The sequence below is a fragment of the Podarcis bocagei genome (assembly GCF_964188305.1).
Source record: "Podarcis bocagei genome assembly, chromosome: 3".
NCBI lineage: Eukaryota > Metazoa > Chordata > Lepidosauria > Squamata > Lacertidae > Podarcis > Podarcis bocagei.
Window position 1 is genome coordinate 111,318,595 of NC_138127.1, and position 22,264 is coordinate 111,340,858.

Below are 22,264 nucleotides of genomic sequence, written 5' to 3' on the forward strand. Positions count from 1 at the left end.
CCCTGGGATCACCAGTAAGGCTACCCAGGCATGTGACTTTTAAACTTTTTAAATTATTTTAGCTAATCCTGCCTTCTGAGGCAAAAGTCATAGGGCACGCTTCCATCAGCCCCTTCCCGTACCAGTACTTCTACCTTACATTTCCATTTTGACATGCAACTTACTTTTCCCCATCTCATTTCTTACATCAGAAAAATAACGAGGAAAGAATCTGCATTATCTTTTTAAATTTAGCATTCCAAAAACTCTTGGCACATGTGAGAATGCATTTAGGCTGCTGCTACTACTGTTTAGAATACCAGGACTTCTGTGAAAGGCAACTGGACAGAAAAGGCAAGGCTAGTTCTTCTTTGCCATATCTAAGGAGCATCGCACGACTCTACTGATCCTGCTGATAGTCGTCTTTCAGAGAACTGACTGAGCAGCGAAATCAGTGGGAGAGACCAAGCAGACCGTATGTTCATAGCCAAACAGGGTTTTTTTTTTGTTTTGTTTTGCAAAAACATTCCTTCCATGAAAATAGGAATTCCACTCCTGGGCTTCATGTGATAAAGTTGTCCGAATGGAAAGAAAAGGTTTTGCTCCTCCAGGGCAGTGGGAGAGGAGCTGCACACCTGCTCCCATTGAAACCTCCTGCACTTTCAAGGTAGACCTTGCAAACAAATGCAAAAATGCTGTCGGCCCAGTAGCTTTTCTGGTGGCTAACGTGGAGGACTACCTTATTTTTCGCTCTATAACACGCACCAGACCATAACACGCACATAGTTTTTAGAGGAGGAAAACAAGAAAAAAAATATTCTAAACGAAATAGTGGATATATGATTTTTGTGGTTCATGCTGTGGCCACAGACATGTGATCTGACAGTGAGTTTGGAGTAGCCCAATGCGAAAATCCTGAGGATCCATGCTTTGTAACCACAGAGGAGGGAAGGAAAGGGAACCATGGATCCTCTGCTCACGACTGCAGCAGATCCCCCCTGCCACCCGCAGGCATTCGCTCCATAACACGCACAGACATTTCCCCTTACTTTCTAGGAGGAGAAAAGTGAGTGTTATGGTGCAAAAAATGCGGTAACTTAGCATAAGCAAGGGAATCATCAGTATTACTCAGACACAATGCTGGAGAAGGAGCCACAATGGAGAGCTGCCTGTTTCTAAGTCGGCGCTGTTTGCAAAACGGAGGTGGCAGAAGTTTTTAGTGTCATTTTTATTTCCTAAAGCAAAAGCAACCATCTCACTCCTGTCAGCCTGTTTTGCAAAATAAAGTTGCCCTCTTCTTTCCCACTTGTACCTGGGTCTGTATTTAAAGCAAAATTGCAGGAGGAGGTTTCTTTATCTTGCTAGCATTTCCCCCCCTGCTCTGCATACATCTCAGCTCTCAGACTACCAAAGTAATTGGCGTGGTTCACTTTGCCTAGTGGTTTCTGTTCTCTGTTTCCTGTGTGACTTTCTAGATCAGATGAATAGGGAAACTTCATGAACCCCCTGCAGGCTGGCTTAGCTAGAGAAGTCAATGGGGCTGAACCTCTCACTTTGTGTCTTTAGGATGATTGAGGAGAGCGGGAAGAGGAGGAGAACGATGGCGGAGAAGAGGCAGCTGTTTATGGAAATGAGTAAGTGGAACTCTGCTGTAGCTGACAACTTCACAAAATAACGTTCTGCAGTCTTTTGAAAGCATGTTAAAATGAACCATGGAAAGAGAAGAGAAGTCGCTGGATATTTTAAAGTTTGTAAAATGTTTATTTGAAATTGTAAAACAGAATATTTAATAACATGGGTTTTTTATTTTAATAATAATAATTTTTAACTAAATTGGTTCCACTTGAGAGTTTTGGGGTGTCACATTTCAAAGACCAGGGGTGTTTGTGAAGCTTATACGTTTACACGTTTCAGTCTTCAAATAACATCTAGTGGTTACCTCATCTCATATCCCATGACACCCTAAAGAAGCATCGGTTGAATTCTGGGGACGAGGGTCTACCTTAGCTCTCAGCTTTTGGGAATCCAGCTCCCTGTTCCATGCTTGATCCTCAGTTTCCATCCCTGACCATTTCCCTTGAGAAACTTGGGGAAATGCCATCTAGGAGGAGGCTGCTGGTATTGCCAAGGGCAGATGCAGAAATGAGAAAAGAGAGTGAGAGAGGCAAGGCTCTGAGGCTGTTTGCCAACATGTCATGGGGCCTTAAAGGACAGGATTCCTTTATTGCTCAAATAGTGATAGATTATTTTTAAAGCATTATTAGGAGAACAAAAACATTGTTTAATCAACATCCTAAAGGCAATTACAGGAACAGGTTAGTTAAATGTTCCTGTGAAAAAGTTTGTTTTTAAATGTATGAATTGTTATAACGTTTAGCAGGTAAGAACCCCAGAATGCACACCTGGGCAAGACCTTTTTGAGGTCCAACAAAAACGCCACAAATGGTCATCCACTGATTGGAGGAGTATTGGGGCTGCGGGTGGGTGATTGGCATAGGGCATGGCGTAGTGTTATATATGCTTTATTGATGTTTTCACTGTTGTGCCATTTTAAGTTATTTCATAGGAAATGATTCAGAAAGGAAGTGAAGGAAATTAATAGTTCTGACACAGAATTACCAGCTGTCTTGAAAACTAGGCCAAAAGTGCAGTTGGGAAATGGATTCTGTGCCGGGATGTGATCCAAGGCCTCTTCCCACTATAAGACAAGAACTCTCTGCTTCTAATTCACAGGGGCTCAGAACTTTGACGTCATCAGATTGTCAACGTATCGGACTGCCTGCAAACTGAGATTTGTGCAAAAAAGATGTAATCGTAAGTGAAAAGTTCCACCCTCTGTAGAAACATCTTAGATAAGTGCACATGTAAAGATTTATCTTCGCATAAACTCCTCTGTATTGCACCGACTCAGCGCACAATAAGAACAAATCAACCCAAACCTTGCATTGTTTGGGGGAAAGATAGACAAAATTCAAAGTGGTGATGCCAAGCTGGGAAAAGCTTTCTGTGCCTCCACCTCCTTTGCACAATGTCCTTGTTGTCATGTGCTGATGTGCTCCTGTTGATCCACGTGAGGCACACAAAGACTAGCTTTTATTTGTAAGATCCCATGATGCGCTTTCTTCTGGCCAGGGGACAGTCTGGTGCTTTGAAGTACATGCTTGAAGATCACACACAGAAAACTTGAATGACCAAGTGAAGGGCAGTGTTCAGACGGGAGTAAAGTGTTGTAGCTGTGCATAAACCACAGGGCAATGTGCAAGAGAGGGGTGTGTTGAAGAGGCATGGTTTGTAGATTATCTGAAAAATGTATGTGATGTGAACACAACGTTAGTGGGATTTCAAGAGGCACTGTAAAAATCGAGAAGTATTGTTAATATGAAATAGTGGGGGAAGGGAAGTTTAATGGCAATACGAAAGAAGGGAATGTGTAATTAAAGATAAAATATGGATGATTCTCAGAGACGCTGAAGGAAGTTCAAAAAGAGACAATTTGTTGAAATTTGGATAAAAATGTATAATTGTATGGAAAAACAATAAAAATTTATTTTAAAAAAAAGAGGCACGGAGAAGGCCGTGTGACTTAGAAATGATGTTGAGAGGAGGAAACAGCCAGCTGGGAGGAAGCTCTCTCTCTGGGTGTGTAATTGGACTCTCTGGCACTGAGCACGTTCTTGTTAGTTTGGAAATGTCACAGGAAGGGTCTGTTGGGCAGGGTCATGTGGCAGAGAGAAGAATGAGGAGGCTTCTTCCAGACAGCCAGTATTTTGTGGGAGAGGTGGAGTGGCATCCTGGGAAATTCAGGTTACACAATTCAAGTGGGCTTGGGCTGCCTGAGCAACAAACCCCTGCTCCTCCCAGAAAGTGCAGAATAACAATCGCTCGACACAAAAGAATCAGAACAACTCGCTCAATAGACAGAGGATGCCAAGTAACCAAATCAGGATGAGTGCGCAATCAACATGTCATCTGGAAGTCACCTAAGCGATAAAAAAAAAGCAGAGACTCGTTCCTAGAGAATGCAAGGGCCATGGCAAGATCATCATGTGGCATGGCCGTATTTGGGGTAGAAAGTAAAGGGCTGGGGCCCTGATCCAGTGGAGCTGAAAGACCCTACCCTGCCCTCTTCCATGTGGATCATTAGAGAGTGCCACACCTAAGAGAGAAGTGTTGTGCTTTTTCCTGCCATCCACACCCCACCCTTGGGTGGTTGGCCCATCCTCCATCTCCCCCCCCCCACTCCATGCAAGGGGGCAGTCACTTGCTTGCTTGCAAGCAGAGTTCAGTGGACTAACAGCCCCCTGCCCTCTCCACCCTCCCCTGTTAGAATAAGGAAAGCCTGGCTGTTCTCAAGGGGCTTCTCTTTGCCACCAGGGGCTGCTGTATCTGTGGAAACAGCACTATGGGGACATCTGGTAATGGGAAAACAAACAACTGTGGCTTAGCTTTAGGTTTACCAAGAAGGGAACTGTGTTTGGGGGAGGCAGGCAGGCAGCAACGCCCAGTTATTGAATCCAGACAAGATGCTGTATTTGCAGCGTCTGGCCTTGTGTAGTGCGACCAAGAGGGGGAGGGGTGCCACTCACCTTACTGGATTTCAGTCCTGTTTCCTAGCCAAAATGCATCCCCCAAAGTTGATGCAATGCATCCTCAGTCTGCCAAAATATACTTCTGCACGTGGCCACGCTCAAGCTGCCTCAGTGCTGGGGCCAAGGAGGCTGGTTGTTGGAGGCTGACTGGGGGTGGTGAGGGGGTGCAGTTTCTCCCCACACCACTTTTTCCTCAGCCAGGCTTTCCCCTCTTCCTTGTGTACTGATAAGGCAAGCGCAAGTCTACACCCAACCCTGGACAGCCAGCCACAAGGATTGGCCATGTAAACTGAATTTCAGTCTTGCAACGCCAAGTTAAGATTGTGAAGAGAAATGCCCAGATAATCATGGAGCCTCAGCTGTAATTTGACAGCTCTGGCGGAACCCCTGGAGAAAGCTGGCAGAGAGCAGCTTGACTCTGTTGGCTGAAGAGTTAGCAGAATGCACAAAGACTCATAAGAGTTGAAGGGACCCAAGGGGTCATCTAGTCCAACCCCCTGCAATGCACAAACTAAGGAATCCCTAACAGATAGGATAGCTGTCCAGCCAGCCAGCCACATGAGCTGTGCCTGTAGAAGGAAATTCCTGGAAAAGTCACTGTGTTTTACGGTAGGGATGCTTCATAAAAACGCAGCCAAACTTGCATCAGTTAGGAGTACAGTGGTGCCTCGCAAGACGAAATTAATCCGTTCAGCGAGTCTCTTTGTCTAGCGGTTTTTTCATCTTGCGAAGCAACCCTATTAGCGCTATTAGCAGTTTAGCAGCTATTAAAGGCTTAGCGGCTATTAAAGGCTTAGCGGATTAGCGGCTAAAACGCTATTAGCGGCTTAGAAAAAGGGGGGGAGTGAACACTCGCAAGACGTTTTCGTCTTGCAAAGCAAGCCCATAGGGAAATTCGTTTTGCGAAGCAGCTCAAAAACGGAAAACCCTTTCGTCTAGCGGGTTTTCCGTCTTGCGAGGCATTCGTCTTGCGGGGCACCACTGTAAAACTTGTCTTTTCCCTTTCTCTTCCAGTTCACCTTGTGGATATCTGGAATATGATTGAAGCCTTCCGAGATAATGGCCTTAACACATTGGATCACAACACGGAGATCAATGTGTCTCGATTAGAAACCATCATTTCCTCCATCTACTACCAGCTGAACAAACGCCTTCCTTCTACTCACCAGATCAGCGTGGAGCAATCCATCAGCCTCCTCCTCAACTTCATGATAGCAGCATATGACAGGTCAGGGCCTTCTATCTCCTCCAGGCTGCGTGGGCTGGGGCAGAGCCGGAGGCCTTGGGCACCCCTGGGCTAGAGCAGGCGTGGGCCCTCGACAGAGAATCACACCCGTGTTTCATCCTCAGAGCCCTTCTTTGAGCAAGGTGGTTTATCCCCCTGTGGTGTCTCGGTGATCCTTCAGGCTGCAGATCCAGACAGATTTGTGAGCTCATGTGCTGTAGTCATCTGTTCTGTCAGCAATTAAAAGCGGAGCGAATGTTCCTGCCGCAAAGTGAGCATGGGCCCAGGACGTGACCCTGCAGCGCGCACACACTGTTGCTCAGTTTTGGATTCCACACGCCAAGAAATCTGAGCAATTGAAAGGTTATAGAGGGTGATGGGGTTTTTTCCACCTGAATGTGTGGATTCAAAAACTACATTTTTTAAATGGCGCAGTCCAATTCCATGAGGCTAAAAGGAGCCTTCCTCGCAACCTCTCTCCAAAGGTGCCTTTACACAAGCTGCTGGGGGCATGGAAATTGCTGCAGCGGTTGTTGCCAAAGGCTGGCTCGAGCTAACGTTTCCCCATGGAGTTGCACACCCAAGTTACACGTTCTGTGCTACTGCAGGGGAGAGCATGTTGTACCCAGTTGTGGGTACCAGCCCTACCCCTTCCTAGTCCCTTTGGCCTCTTTCCTTGGGGCTGAACATGAAGGTGAAGCAGCAGTTTCACTTGTGAATCTCCAGTAATCAACCTCATCCCCAATTTTAGGCCATTGTGGAGCAATGTGTAAGCCTCTAATCCCAGCCAAGAGCAGGAGAGCCAAAAACTCCTCAAGATAGGCTTTGCTTCATTTCACCTGGCTGGCAGCTGTTGACGTTTTTCTGCTGTGCGTGTTGGAACAGTGTGCGCTCTTGGGCAAGAGAGATGGAAAACTTGGTTTTACTGGCAGGGAAGACTCTGCTGGTGTTTTGGCTGGGAGCTCTCTGTCTTTCTGCAGCTGCCCTCTCAGGTAGAATCTGCTCCTCTTCCTCCTCAATGGTTGCAGTTGGGAGGCAGAAGACTTTGTAGACCAGAGGAGGACAAGTTGTGTCGTGATGGAAGTACAATAATGTATCACGAGATCTAGTTACAGATAGGTAGCCGTGTTGGTCTGCCATAGTCAAAATAAATAAAAAAATTCCTTCCTGTAGCACCTTAAAGACCAACTAAGTTAGTTCTTGGTATAAGCTTTCGTGTGCATGCACACTTCTTCAGTTTACTTAATATTTTGAGACTTGGGGGCTGATAGCATCCTTGGGAGTCCTTTTTCCTTTATAGCCTTCCTATGTGTACAAAGTAGCCCAGTCAGTGCAGAAGAGGCGTCTCTTATCAGAAGGCCTCTTGTTTTGCTCAGGTGGAAAGCATTCTGTCATCCTCTTAGGATAATTGCGTGTCAGTCGGCTGAGGACCTTTGTGCATCTTCATTCTGCTAGGAGTGTTTGAAAAGCATGCCCCTTTCCTTTATGGCAATAGAATCACGTTTGACAGCATGGATGCAGGCAAAAACATCTCAGCACATCTCATTATTTCGATAACCTCTGTTGGGCGCAGCTAACGGAAGCCTTCGCTCTCTCTCTCTCTCTCCCTCTCTCCCTCTCTCCCCCTCTCCCTCTCCCTCTCTCTCTCCCCCACACACATCTTGTATAAGATGTTCCACCCCATGACCAGCCAGGAAAATGTGGGGCAATTTTCCTTCTTGGACACTTCCTGAATGTTGCTTTTGTGTTGTCCTGCTGAATAAATTGTGTCTGTGCATGAATGGATCATAGACTTGCTCCTGCCACAACATGCAGCGTCTGGGTTGCAAGCTGCCCTGAGCATGGTTTTAGCTTTGGAAAGGCAGCATAAAAATAAAATGATTGATTGATTGATTGAACTGCAGTTTGTTTTTTTACAGTGAGGGCCACGGAAAGTTGACGGTGTTTTCCATAAAAGCCATGTTGGCAACCATGTGCGGTGGGAAGATTCTGGACAAGTTGAGATGTGAGTATTTTAAGGAGATAATTCGGGATAGGTGGAAGGATACTGCATTATCCTGTCCTTGAAAGTAAAAAAAATGCCCCCCCATCAGCTGTAGAAGCTATCCTTTGTTTTGTGTTCTTCTGCTTACCTGTTCAGTAACAAGAGTGCAGGAAGAGTCTGCTGAATCAAGTTGCTGGATCAGGCCCTTGAGCACAAGTATCACTGGAGTTATGTGAGAATGAGAAAAACGTTTCTCTGAAGACTTGAGGCTCAGCTGAGAGTAGCAATGTGGGGCAGGGGGGGAGAGTGCCTGCCATTTCTCTCCTTGGTCTTGCCTGCTGGATCTGCCTTCAGGAAGGCCTGGTGCTGACTGGGAACACTTTTGGGGGTTTCCCTGGTGAATGGGAGTCAGCTGTTCTCCCGCTCTGGGCAGGCCTCTCTTCTGCTGCCTTGGCCGCCGCAACCCTTCACTTTTCCCAGTTCCAGCCCACCAGAGTTTCTCTCGTCGCCGTCTTCCATTTGACGCCCTCCTAAGCCTCTTTCGCCCGGGGACTTGGCTCTGCTTTCTCCTGCCAATCCCTGAGTGTCCTTTTGCAAATAACTGACTCTGCCTGCTCAGTTTGCGGCACACCTGCTGGAGAGCAGTACTTGACTTGGTTCCTAACACCTTTCTGTCCTTGGGTGTGTATAAATAACTTCTTCCTGGCTGTGGACTAGGAGTTCCAGTAGGCACTGCAGGCATCATTTTTAATCCTGGGCTTTCTGTTCCCCCCACCCCACTTTAAAATAAAATTAAAATACAATGCAATAGGTAAAGGGGTAAAGGGGCCCCTGACCATTAGGTCCAGTTGCGGCCAACTCTGGGGTTGCGGCGCTCATCTCGCTTTATTGGCCGAGGGAGCCGGCGTACAGCGTCCGGGTCATGTGGCCAGCATGACTAAGCCACTTCTGGCGAACCAGAGCAGCGCACAGAAACGCCGTTTACCTTCCCGCTGGAGCGGTATCTATTTATCTACTTGCACTTTGCGTGCTTTCGAACTGCTAGGTTGGCAGGAGCAGGGACTGAGCAACGAGAGCACATCCCATCACGGGGATTCGAACCGCCGACCTTCTGATCGGCAAGTCCTAGGCTCTGTGGTTTAACCCACAGCGCCAGCCGCGTCCAGCAATACTGTGGTGCTAATTTTCTCCCCAAGAATAAAATTCCCAGACAGGGTCAGCCTGAAACATTTTGATGCCTGGGGTTCAAAATCAGGCTGATCTTCCCTCTCCTCTTTTCTTAGCATTGAAAATAATTTCACATTAGATAACTGCTGACTCAGCTGCCCTTCAGCAGCACTCAAGATCTTCCTCACGCTGCCTGACAGTCAGGCTGGATGCCTCTCCTTGAACCCCTCTTTGGGCTTTTCTGGCACCCTGTGAGCTCACACTGCCCCTCCAGACTGGAGCTTCTGTTTCGGTGCTTCTTGAGATCAGAGGCGGCCAGAGAACAAGGCTGACGGGATCAGGCGGTGGCCATGGGCTGTCCATCTGAAGTATTGGTCAAAAGGAGCCTTGTTTTCTGCTCTGGCTGGGTGTGCTCTTGATGTTCTGTTTCCACTATGTCATCCACAATTTGTCTGCTTAACTAGCAGACATCCTGGCTTCTCTTTGCCCTGATCAACTTTCCTTGCTCTCTTACAGTCCTTCTGATTGTAGAACCTACAAGTTCCTGGCTTGCTGCTTATTAATTTCATGAAATGTATACACCATTTGAGTGTCAAAAACCTCAAAGGGGATTACAAAATTACAAAGCCATAAAATAAGGAAAAAATTACAATACAGTGGTACCTCGGGTTACGAACAGCCTAGTTAACTAACTTTTTGGATTATGAACACTGTTTTATTTATTTTATAGTACAGTACATTGATTATTGCTTTCATTTTATGGATCAATGGTCTTGTTAGATAGTAAAATTCATGTTAAATTGCTGATTTAGGGGTCGTTTTTAAAAGTCTGGAACAGATTAATCCATTTTGCGTTACTTTCTATGGGAAAGTGTGCCTTGGTTTAAGAACGCTTTGGTTTAAGAACGGACTTCCGGAATGGATTAAGTTCATAAACCAAGGTACCACTGTACATTAAAACATATAAGAAGTTAGCAGATTAAAATTTACACCAGCATTTCTAAGCATCTGGGTAGTCTTGTCTCAAGGAGAACGTTTTGGCAGCTAGCGTGCAGAAGGTCCTTTTTCTTCATCCTCCTCCTTCATAGAAGAAGTGTTGCATTTGGCTTGTCTTTCTCCTCTGCTCCACCACCAGCAGAGCCAAGATGCTTCACCATCGCCGCCTTGATCCTTCCACATGTGGAGCTCCTGTTCTCAAAGCTTTGTGCGCTGTGCTTTCAGGACTATTTGGCATTCTGATTTCCTCATAACTTCATTCTAGATACAGTGGTGCCCCGCAAGACAAATGCCTCGCAAGACGGAAAACTCGCTAGACGAAAGAGTTTTCCGTTTTGGAGGTGCTTCGCAAAACGAATTTCCTATGGGCTTGCTTCGCAAGACGACAATATCTTGCGAGTTCCTGCTGGTTTTTTTTTCCTTCCCCCCCCCCCTTTTTCTAAGCCGCTAAGCCGCTTATCAGCTGATCCGATCAGCAGATAAGCCGCTAAAAGCCGCTAATAGCGCTAATAGCGCTAATCCTTCAATGGGCTTGCTTCGCAAGACGAAAAAACCGCAAGACGAAGAGAATCACAGAACGGATTCTTTTCGTCTTGCGAGGCACCACTGTACAGGTGAATAGTTCTTCCATTCTCCACTCAAGTACAGCTGTGTTAGGTTGGCTTGTGTCAAACCTTATAAGATTCACGGTTAATTCCTTTCTGCCACTCCTCCAGGAGTACTTGACAGAGTGCAGCAAAGGATTAAGAAGGCAAGTCCCTTTTTTAAAAGTTTAGAAATCTTGCTAAAGGTGTTATCCCCTCCTCCAAAAAGAAATTGGCCTGTCATGTTTAGAGGGAAATTCTCGGTGCACAGAAGACAAAAAGTCACTTGCTTTTGGGGGGTGTGATAGAAAGGTGTATACGAAGAACATAAGAAGAGTTTGCTGGATCAGACCAATGGCCCCTGCAGTCCAGCCTCCTGTTCTCCCAGTGGCCAGCCAGATGCCTGTGGAAAACCCACAAGCAAGACCTGAACACAAGAGGACTTTTCCCTCCATGGTTTCCAGCACCTGGTATCCAGAAGAATGCCTGTCTCTGGCTGTTCATGACCAGGAGCCATTGACAGCCTATTTAAAGTCTTGTGGTGCAAACATTGCCTCCCCCCGCCATGAAATAATTTAAAAGTAGATGTAATTGCGTTTTTTTAATATATATTTTTATTAGTTTTCCAATATAAAACTATACAAAACAAAACATCCAATTTATCACCGACATCTTTTTTTTTTTACTTCCATCAACATGTCTGATAATTCTCCGTCTTAATCACTTCTTGCACAGTTCTTAATTTAGTATTGCACTACAATAATATCTTAATTTACCTTATTTTTTAAACAATATTTCTACCATATATTCTCACAGAGCTTCCTGAAAGCTTACAAACGTTATCTGGTCATCACATATACTTTTCATATAATCTGTAAATTTAATCCAGTCTTCAGTGAATCTCGTCGGTTCCGGATCCTTCCTGTTAATTTATCAAGTTCTACGTATTCCATTAATTTCATTCTCCATTCTTCAATCGTAGGTAATTCTTCTTGGTTCCAAAAAGTAGATGTATTTGTTGTGTCCTTTCCACAAGGGCAGCGTTTACAGTTAATCCGAATTTGATTTGCGTTTTTTAGATATCTTCTCTCAGATGTCGGATTCCAACGGCCTGATGATATTTTCAAAGTTTGACCAGTTTCTGAGAGAGGTTCTGAAACTTCCCACAGCTGTGTTTGAAGGGCCTTCCTTTGGGTACACGGAAAACTCTGCGCGGACGTGTTTCTCCCAGCAGGTAAAGTTTTTGAAAGGGGAAGGTTTGGAGGAGATCCTGTGCTAAAGGCTTTCTGTGCTGCTGCTGTTGCTTCTTCCAATGGAGCCTCCAAGCTGGAGTCCAGTAGAAGAGGCAATACAGCTGCAGTTCCCCTGGGAACTCCGCCTGGTTCTGGGATCAGTTTAAGCTACCTGATTAAGTCAACATGGAGCACAAAGCATGTGTGTGTGTAAGACACTTAGAAAATAATAAAAATTACGTACAAGCATTTGGTCTACAGCTGGGGGTAACCAAAGCAGGTAAGCTCTGTGAGAAGGCGCTTGCATGGATGGCAGCTAACAGATTGAGGTGGAATCCTGACAAGACAGAAGTACTGTTTTGGGGGGGACAGGAGGCGGGCGGGTGTGGGGGACTCCCTGGTCCTGAATGGGGTAGCTGTGCCCCTGAAGGACCAGGTGCGCAGCCTGGGAGTCATTCTGGACTCACAGCTGTCCATAGAGCCGCAGGTCAATTCTGTGTCCAGGGCAGATGTCTACCAGCTCCATCTGGTATGCAGGCTGAGACCCTCCCTGCCCACAGACTGTCTTACCAGAGTGGTGCATGCTCTGGTTATCTCCCACTAGGACTACTGAAATGCACTCCACGTGGGGCTACCTTTGAAGGTGACTCGGAAACTACAACTAATCCAGAATGCGGAAGCTAGACTGGTGACTGGGAGTGGATGCCGAGACCACATAACACCAGTCCTGAAAGACCTACATTGGCTCCCAGTACGTTTCCGAGCACAATTCAAAGTGTTGGTGCTGACCTTGAAAGCCCTAAGTGGCCTCAGCCCAGTAGACCTGAAGGAGCGTCTCCACCCCCATCGTTCTGCCCGGATGCTGAGGTCCAGCGCTGAGGGCCTTCTGGCGGTTCCCTCACTGCGAGAAGCAAAGCTACAGGGAACCAGACAGAGGGCCTTCTCGGTGGTGGCGCCCGCCCTGTGGAACACCCTCCCACCAGATGTCAAATAGAAAAATAACTACCAAACTTTTAGAAGACATCTGAAGGCAGCCCTGTTTATTTATTTTTTTTAAATGATATTTATTGAGAATTTTAAAGTTACAAAGAAAAAAGAAGGAAAAAACAAGAAAAAGAGAAAAAGAAAGAAAAAAGTAGATAAAAGTAACAATTAAACAATACAAATCAATAAAAAACCAAAATCAAAAAGAAAAAACAAAACACACAATGCAACACAATCAAAAAACAAAAATATACAACAAATTTAAAAACAAATCCAATATTCCCAAATCCTTAACTTTCATTAACTTATTTCATCGACATCCTCACACCTCCCTTTTTTGTATTCTAGTTGTTAATTATCTCAGCAAATCCTTTCCATCTTTCACAATATTCTGTCATTAAATTACCTTAATCTATTTCAACCTTATCTTACCATAAAAAACCCTAAAACTTAAAACTTAAATCTTATTTATACCGAATTCTTTTAACCATAACATATTCTTACATCTATGTAAGAATATGAAGGCAGCCCTGTTTAAGGAAGCTTTTAATGTTTAACAGGTTATTGTATTTTAGTGTTCTGTTGGAAGCCACCCAGAGTGGCTGTGGAAACCCGGCCAGATGGGCAGGGTATAAATAAAAAATTATTAATTAATTAATTAATTAATTCTCCTGGAAGGTAAAAAAGCAGCTTTAAAAAGCCAATGCAATTCTGGGCTGCATTAATAGGAGTATAGCATCTAGATCAAGGGAAGTAATAGTGCCACTGTATTCTGCTCTGGTCAGACCTCACCTGGAGTACTGTGTCCAGTTCTGGGCACCACAGTTCAAGAAGGACACTGACAAACTGGAACGTGTCCAGAGGAGGGCAACCAAAATGGTCAAAGGCCTGGAAACGATGCCTTATGAGGAACGGCTAAGGGAGCTGGGCATGTTTAGCCTGGAGAAGAGGAGGTTAAGGGGTGATATGATAGCCATGTTCAAATATATAAAAGGATGTCACATAGAGGAGGGAGAAAGGTTGTTTTCTGCTGCTCCAGAGAAGCGGACACGGAGCAATGGATCCAAACTACAAGAAAGAAGATTCCACCTAAACATTAGGAAGAACTTCCTGACAGTAAGAGCTGTTCGACAGTGGAATTTGCTGCCAAGGAGTGTGGTGGAGTCTCCTCCTTTGGAGGTCTTTAAGCAGAGGCTTGACAACCATATGTCAGGAGTGCTCTGATGGTGTTTCCTGCTTGGCAGAGGGTTGGACTCGATGGCTCTTGTGGTCTATTCCAACTCTATGATTCTATGATTCTAAGGAAGTGATCAATGGGAGCTAATGGTAAACCTAGGCGGGGGGGGGGGAGATTCCAGGCAGACGGTGGCTTTTAACTGGAGATCTGACGATGACCTGGAAGGGGCATTGACCTTGAGGGAGCCGTCCCAGTATTCTGCACCCTGCACCCATTTCAAGCTAAAACCGCTACTGGAAGGAGAAGGTGAAAGGACTTGGAGACTCTTCATGCTGCTCTTTATCTGAGATGCAGGGAGCACTCCCGAAAGGGCAGCGGAGTGAGGGAGCTTCCAAAGAGACAGGGAACCCAGGGCAGGAGCCTGGAAGAACACGGCATGTGGGGGAATCAGGAGGCACCCTGTGCCATCGCAACTGATACCAAGCTCTTCCCATAGAGGGGAGCTGCGAGTTGTCCACAGAAGAGACACTCCACCCACTGTCCCACAGGATGCAAAGGGGGCTCTCCCTCTGGAGGAGGGGGCGGGTTGTGTGGTGCAAACGGATCACAGGCAGTTTCCTTCCTTCCCGGGGTCCACGAGGAGGAAGTTGCCACAGCCGCTCAAGCCCACAAACTGCACCGCCTGTTCCTTCCGACTGATCCTGGTGGGGATGGGTGACGCAGCCTGAGGAAGCCTCATATGGATCCCTGTGAGGCTCCAGAGAGGAAAGTGCCCAGTTGAAGACAAAGGGGTGTCCTCTGGGTTCTGCTGAAGTTAGTTGCATTTCAGCCCCAGTGAAATAAATGGGGCAGAAGCCTTGACAGGCTAAGGCTGCTAGTCTAAGCATGCCTACTTAGAAGATCTATCAGTCGATCTAATGTCCCACACCTTCTCCAGTGGAGCCCAGAGCGGCCCAAGTTTACTCATGGGTAAGTGGAGTCAGGGTTGAAGCCTAGGCCTGGCTCCAGCCCTGTGTTACTTCTGCTCCTGCTGCTACACATGACTGTGGTTCTTCTGCTGAAGATTGCAAAGTCTTGTGGGACCTTGAAGACCAATAGATGCACCGTATGCAGCAGCATAACACAGCCACCACTCTGGAAATGGCGTTGTGAGAATCTTCCATAAGCTGTTTTTTGAGAGAGTCTGGGGTCTGTAAAGTCGGGAGATAAATATTCTAAATAAAATACTAAATAGTGAGAGAGATTTGAGCATGTGTTTAACTGCACAGTTGAAATCAGCTTTTAAGACAGCCTCAATTCTGGCAGTGTTTGGAGGATGAAACTTCACTGGTCTTTTCTGAAACAGACCGCAGTTGGCTTTTCTCTCACTTTGACCTCTCTCCACAGAAAAAGGTCATGCTAAACATGTTTTTAGACACGTTAATGGCTGACCCGCCGCCCCAGTGCCTTGTGTGGCTACCTCTCCTGCACAGACTTGCCCACGTTGAAAATGGTAAGTGGATCACTGTTTGCAGGACTTTCCTTCTGCTGAGGAGCCCTGCAGCCCGGGGGCTCACTATGGCAAGCGTGGGTGTCAGAGCTGCTTCCAGGTCCCAGCTCACAGAGGACCACGCTAGCCGGTATTACTGTACAAAAGTCTTTATTGAGTTACAAGTTCCATTTTCAATCCGCAGCGTGCAGCTCTACGTCTTAGAAGCTAGACCGGCGAAGCTCCGTCTGAGTCTCCGCCTCCTGTACACCAACTTAATACTCTAGCCTTACTCCACCTCTTCCGTCTTTCCCTCCTCCTCTGGGTCCCTCTACCCCCCGTGGTCTCTTCCTTCCTGGACTCTTCTGACGCCGACCCCCCGGACTCTGCTCCCTCTTTGCGGCGGGCTTTAGGACCTGGCTCCCTATCCGGACTGCTTACTGTGCCGCCTTCCTGTGCATTTGAACTTGGCGCGCGCGCGCAGCCTTCGACCTTCCTCTTGACCGTTTCCTCGCTCCCCGATGGAGGTGTGGCCAATCCTAACTCCTGCCTTCCCGCTTGCGGCGAGCCGCCAGCTCCCGATGCCTGCGACCCCTCCCCCCTACTGTGCTCTGGTGGGGAAGCTGGTCCCGATTTCCAACTGCTGCTCTCTGAGTCTCCTCTGGTCCCTTCTTCCTGGTGTGTCCCCCTAGGCGCCCCCCTTGCTCTGACCACTGGCGCCCCTTTCTGTGAATCTTCCGATTCACTGGAAAGACTCGGAGATCTCGGGCCGCTGTCATCGCTCATATTACCTTCGGATTCCTCCCCCTCGCTCTCTGTTTCCTCCCTTTCCTGTGCCTCTGCTCCTGAACCCCTGACAGTGGGATAGTAGTAGTAGTAGTAGTAGTAGTAGTAGTAGTAGTAGTAATAATAATAATAATAATAATAATAATACATTTTATTTATACCCCACCCTCCCCAGCCAGAGCCAGGCTCAGGGCAGTTAACACCAGTAAAATTACAGTAAAAACATAATGGGGGCGGGGGGAAACCTATTTAAAATACAGGTTAAAATGCAATTTAAAATGCAGTCTCATTTTAAAAGTAGCCCATAGATCAAAACCATAAGGGGAGGGAAGACATAAGGGTCAGACTGAGTCCAAACCAAAGGCCAGGCGGAACAGTTCTGTCTTGCAGGCCCCGCGGAAAGATGTCAAGTCCCGCAGGGCCCTGGTCTCTTGTGACAGAGCGTTCCACCACGTCGGGGCCAGTACTGAAAAGGCCCTGGCCCTAGTTGAGACCAATCTAACCAATCTTGCGACTTGGGACCTCCAAAATGTTGCCATTTGTGGACCTTAAGGTCCTCCGCGGGGCAGACCAGGAGCGGCGGTCCCATAGGGATGTGGGATGTGGGGACCTGTGTCTTCTGTGCCGGAGAGCTCAATTTCCTGAGGCTCCCCAAATATGGGTCATCAGGTGCCCCTCCACATCAGAACCTAAGAGGAGCCCTGCAGGGCCAGACCCAAGGCCTCTCTGCTCCACAACCCGGGTCTCTCAGGTCCTAGTCCAACGCTAACCACTATACCACACTGCCTCTCGATGCACCTCAGGCTTCCCCTAGGCATCTGGTTGCCAACAGAGAGAAGTGGATACTGGACTAGATAGGACTGGCAGGGCCGGATTTAGGTTGGATGAGGCCCTAAACTACTGAAAGTAATGGGACCCTTTATATGTCCAGCTATCCTTTGTCAACAACAAATTTTCGCTGTTTTTTGTGTTGACTATATGCTATATGGTCATTTATGGACCTCATAGGTATCTAAATCCATCTGCACATAACAAAATAGGAGCCTACGCAACACAAAACCCTCTTGCTGTATGTAGGTTTTATTTGTTTTTTTATCTTATATTTTGGAAATATAAGATATTTTCCTTTAAAAAAATTTGGGGCCCCAAGAGAGTGGGGCCCTAAGCTAGACCTTGTTTAGCTTATACGTAAATCCGGCACTGGACACTGGCCTAATCTAGCAGGCTCTTCTTACCTGCCACACCTCCACACAAATTGCCGCCTGCCCCAACTGTCTTCCAAGTTACAGCCTGTTTATAGCTTTACCATCTCTGCTCAGCCCCACCCTGACATCTATTTCTTGGTGCAACGGAGTGTCAGGAGGGGGTTTTAGATGGCAAATCAGGAACTATCTAGAGAAGTCCTGGAGGAAAGATCTAGGTGCTGCTGCTGCTGCTGCTGCTGTTGCATTTCTCACCCAGACTTCACCCAAAGGTCCCACAAAATTACAATAATAAAATTAGTTTAAAAAATCATTTAAAATGGGAAGAATAGGCTGGGTCCAGAAGTGCCAAGCTGCCCCCAAGATTGAGGGGCCCCTGTGCATAGCGTGTGTGCATGATGGAGAAGGCTGAGCGCTCTGGAGTAGCTGGACACTGGACCTGCGCCACAGAATGCATGGCGCATGCATGGCTGCCTCAACATGCAGTGGCGCTGAACCCCTTAAACCCAATACTAAGGGGGTCGAGGTACCTTCAGCCCCCTAGTGTAGGCGTGCCTGGGCGGGTCCTAATATTTCCTTCGGTTTCTGAGACAAGGGTAAGGATGCCAGTGCCTGTTTACCAGGCTGGCAGGCAGCCACGCACCCCAATTAGCACACGCCTGTTTGACGTGTGGGGAATTCTAGGAGTTTGTCCTTTTGCAGAGGGGCGTGTGGGGTGTGCCTCGTTCAGGACGAAGCCTCCTGCTGCTCCGGAGGCGCTTCTGACTCCTCTTCCTCCCCTTTCCCCTCCCAGTCTTCCATCCTGTGGAGTGTTCTTACTGTCGCTGTGAGAGCATGATGGGCTTCCGCTACCGATGCCAGCAGTGCCACAACTACCAGCTCTGTCAAAACTGCTTTTGGCGCGGCCACGCAAGCGGCCCTCACAGCAACCAGCATCAGATGAAGGAGCACTCCTCTTGGGTAAGCCTCTTGCTCTCCTGCGGCTCAGGCGCATTGCTTTTCTGCCATGGGCGTGTTTGGAGCTGTGGGTTCTCTATTGCGCAGCCCCAGAGGTCTGCCCATCATGGGAAGGCCAGTAGCCTGTCGGTCCTGCAGGGATCAGTGTGGAATGGCCACAGGTCCTCTTCTAAGGACACCTGCGTGTCTGTTTTTGACACCACTGATCCTGCCTGCATCTCTGAAGATCGATCTGTTGTCATCAAAGCTCGCCTTTATTTGTCCAGATGACCTGGGAGCCCAGCAGTGAACACCCATGTTCTCTATATCAGCACAGAGCCTATTAGCCACCCAGGGGCCTCTTACAGGAGCCCAGCAAGTCATGCAGTTTCTCTTGGGTCGGGGAGGGTAAGCTCTTGAATCCCAAAGAGAGAGAGAGAGAGAGATGGAGGGGAGGATCTTGAGAACAGGGTTGTTTGGCTTGGCTTTGGAAGAAACAGCAAAGTAGGAAACGCAGCAGGCAGGGTTGGGGAGAGAATGTGCTTGAATGGTCTTTGGAGCAAAACCACTTCTGGTGCTCCATAACGGAGACCTTGGGCTGCACTGCTGCTGCTGCTGCCAGGGTTATATTTGCTTGCTATACAGCCTTTTAAAATGGAAAATAAGTGTTTTGGGCTAGGAATTCTTTCCTAATTTCAAGGAGTCTATTCTGGATTCATAGCCATTGACAGGCATCTCTCTCTCTCTTTCTCTCTCTCTAAATCTTTAATGGATATAGGAAAGTCTTAGAATAAGGTGCTTTTTTATGGGGATTAAAAATGATGTCTGCTGATTCAGGAGAGAGGCTGCTATTTCTCAAAGACAATTCTCCACGTGAGCAAGGACTTCGGGGTGGCGCTGTGGTCTAAACCACTGAGCCTCTTGAGCTTGCCGATCGGAAGGTCGGTGGTTTGAATCCTCATGACAGGTGAGCTCCCGTTGCTCTGTCCCAGCTCCTGCCAACCTAGCAGTTCGAAAGCACACCAGCACAAGTAGACAAATAGATACCGCTGCGGCAGGAAGGTAAACGGTGTTTCCGTGTGCTCTGGTTTCCATCACGGTGTCCCGTTGCTCCAGAAGCTGTTTAGTCCTGCTGGCCATAAGACCCAGAAAGCTGTCTGTGGACAAACACCAGCTCCCTCAGCCTGAAAGCGAGATGAGTGCTACAACCCCATAGTCACCTTTGACTGGACTTAACTGTCCAGGGGTCCTTTACCTTTACTTCAGGGGTTTGTTAGCAACCTGATCATTTTCTGACCTTTGTAGATCAGTAAAAGTCATTCTGACTCTCTGAAGTCCTCCACTCTTGCTCACTTCCTGGGTACTGGAAGGATAGGGGGCTGCAGCTGAACCTTAAAAACTTGACATGACTGTCTATTAAGTGGAACTTGCTTTGTGAGATGCATGAGACGGGCTGGAAATGAAATGGGTATTTATTGGTGCTGGAGGAGACTCTTGAGAGTCCCATGGACTGCAAGAAGATCAAACCTATCCATTCTGAAGGAAATCAGCCCTGAGTGCTCACTGGAAGGACAGATCCTGAAGCTGAGGCTCCAAGACTTTGGCCACCTCCTGAGAAGAGAAGACTCCCTGGAAAAGACCCTGATGTTGGGAAAGATTGAGGGCACAAGGAGAAGGGGACGACAGAAGACAAGATGGCTGGACAGTGTTCTCGAAGCTACCAGCATGAGTTTGACCAAACTGCGGGCAGCAGTGGAAGACAGGAGTGCCTGGCGTGCTCTGGTCCAGGGGGTCACGAAGAGGCGGACACGACTAAACGACTAAACAACAACAACATGCGAACATTCACAGAGTGAAGTGTGGTGGAGAGAAAAGGCCTGATGTGAGATTTAACAGATAATATATCTCCAAGGATGCACCCTTGGAGGAAAAATACAGTACACAGCCAGCATTTCCGGGAGCATCAAAGCATGAATAGGGGAAGTGTTGTATTTAAAAAGCTAAGTGTTAAATCCAGGTGTGTGGGGGAGAGAGAGCCGCTTTGGTGAGAGAGAGAGAGCCCCTTTGCGGCATGTGGCTGTTCAGCTGAGCTCCTGTCTTTGAGCCAGAAAGAAGCAAACCAGGAGTTCCTGATTGTGCCAAAGATGGTATTACCTCCACTTCTCTTTCCCCCTGAAATGAATTTGGGGGTAATTATCCCACAATAGCACCAACTGACAAATGTATCATTTGTTACAGTTTGAAATTTGAACGTTACAACTCTCCAGTCAAGCGAAATACTAAATTCTAAAATGCTAAATACTAAAACGAAAAAGCAGACAAACAGATCCCTCTGTTTTGCATCAAGTCAGCGTATTGCACCTGACTCAGCACTCGGGAGAGGCTGGATGTGTGCGCATGTGCGTACGCTCACGCATGCACACTAAGGATGCTGCAGTGAGGGCAAGAGATCAGGGAATTCCCCTTGATGAGTGTCTTTCCGCTGACACAACTCTGCATGCAAACCAGTATGTATCAGTTACAGTTAGCTGAGCATAAAATGGGTTTAATGCGCAGTACCTGGATTGAGACTCTCCATCATGCACAGCCCAAAGGAAGATGCCATCATAATTTCTGTGGGTGTGGTGGGAATCCACAATATCTCTCTCCTCGGTTCACCTAAGACAGCACCTGAAGAAGACATGCCCAGTTTTGTGGCACCATGCTTCACAACAGATGCTGACAGTTTTGCGAGAGCTCTGCTTTCTAAAGAGAGAAGCACAGCTGGAAAAGGGCTATATTTGGAAAATGTTCAACAGTTGAGGAAACAAAAGGTTAAGGACCCCTGACAGTTAAGTCCAGTCGCAAATGACTCTGGGGTTGCGGCGCTCATCTCGCTTTACTGGCCGAGGGAGCCAACGTTTGTCCGCAGAGTTTTTCTCGGTCATGTGGCCAGCATGACTAAGCCGCTTCTGGTGAAACCAGAGCAGTGCACAGAAACGCCGTTTACCTTCCCACCGTGGTGGAACCTATTTATCTACTTGCACTTTGATGTGCTTTCGAACTGCTAGGTTGGCAGGAGCAGGGACCAAACAACGGGAGCTCACCCCGTCGCGGGGATTCGAACTGCCGATCTTCCGATCGGCAAGGGTGTGAGAATGAAATACTGAACTGGCACCAAGCAGGTTTCCTTAGGGAGGGCAGAAGTTGCAACCTTGAGGTGCAGCCACAGAGATGCACCCCACTCTGGTGTGAGCATTAAATGCCCGTTTGCAGATAGTAAACTCAGTCCTTTACAGCAGAATGCATCAATTAAATAATTAAAGGCATTCTGCAACATTATGCAATGTGAGAATGAGACATTACAGTACAGTGGTGCCTCGCAAGACGAAATTAATCCATTCCGCGAGTCTCTTCGTCTAGCGGTTTTTTTGTCTTGCGAAGCAACCCTATTAGCGGCTTAGCGGATTAGCGCTATTAGCGGTTTAGTGGCTATTAAAGGCTTAGTGGCTATTAAAGGCTTAGCAGATTAGCGGCTAAAAGGCTATTAGCGGCTTAGCGGCTTAGAAAAAGGGGGGGCGGAAAAAAATCAGAACACTTGCAAGACGTTTTCGTCTTGCAAAGCAAGCCCATAGGGAAAATCGTCTTGCGAAGCAGCTCAAAAACGGAAAACCCTTTCGTCTAGCGGGTTTTCCGTCTTGCGAGGCATTTGTCTTGCGGGGCACCACTGTACTGACATCTGGTAGCGCCTGCAGAAAAGGGTCTCTGGAGGAACGTCTGTGGCAAGCAGCTCAGCCAAAGGACATCTTGCTAACCCAGAACCTCTTCCAAATTAATTGAGAGTCGGTCTGCATATACTTGTCTCCTATGTCAGTATAAAGCATTTTCCTCACTGTATTGCACTCTTGGAAATGGTGTTCCTAAATTTTTTAGGAAGATGTGAAGTTTCTCCAGCAGAGGGCGGGGTCTGCTCATG

The 22,264-nt window shown here is 47.3% G+C and overlaps 2 protein-coding genes across 7 annotated transcripts in view; one reads left to right on the forward strand and one right to left on the reverse strand.

The window, feature by feature from the left end:
* HADHB (hydroxyacyl-CoA dehydrogenase trifunctional multienzyme complex subunit beta) overlaps window positions 1-22,264 on the reverse strand; it is a 348,394-nt gene that overhangs the window by 322,146 nt on the left and 3,984 nt on the right. The window lies entirely within an intron of this gene.
* The window catches only part of DTNB (dystrobrevin beta), a 103,380-nt gene that overhangs the window by 13,058 nt on the left and 68,058 nt on the right, over window positions 1-22,264 (forward strand). For all 6 annotated transcript variants that reach the window (XM_081188608.1, XM_081188607.1, XM_081188610.1 and 3 more), the window contains exons 2-8: window positions 1,546-1,613; window positions 2,713-2,793; window positions 5,583-5,796; window positions 7,713-7,798; window positions 11,604-11,758; window positions 15,304-15,409; window positions 18,167-18,333. In XM_081188608.1, coding sequence (XP_081044734.1) covers window positions 1,547-1,613; window positions 2,713-2,793; window positions 5,583-5,796; window positions 7,713-7,798; window positions 11,604-11,758; window positions 15,304-15,409; window positions 18,167-18,333 — 876 coding nt within the window. In that variant the 5' untranslated portion in view covers window position 1,546. The remainder of the gene's footprint in view (window positions 1-1,545; window positions 1,614-2,712; window positions 2,794-5,582; window positions 5,797-7,712; window positions 7,799-11,603; window positions 11,759-15,303; window positions 15,410-18,166; window positions 18,334-22,264) is intronic.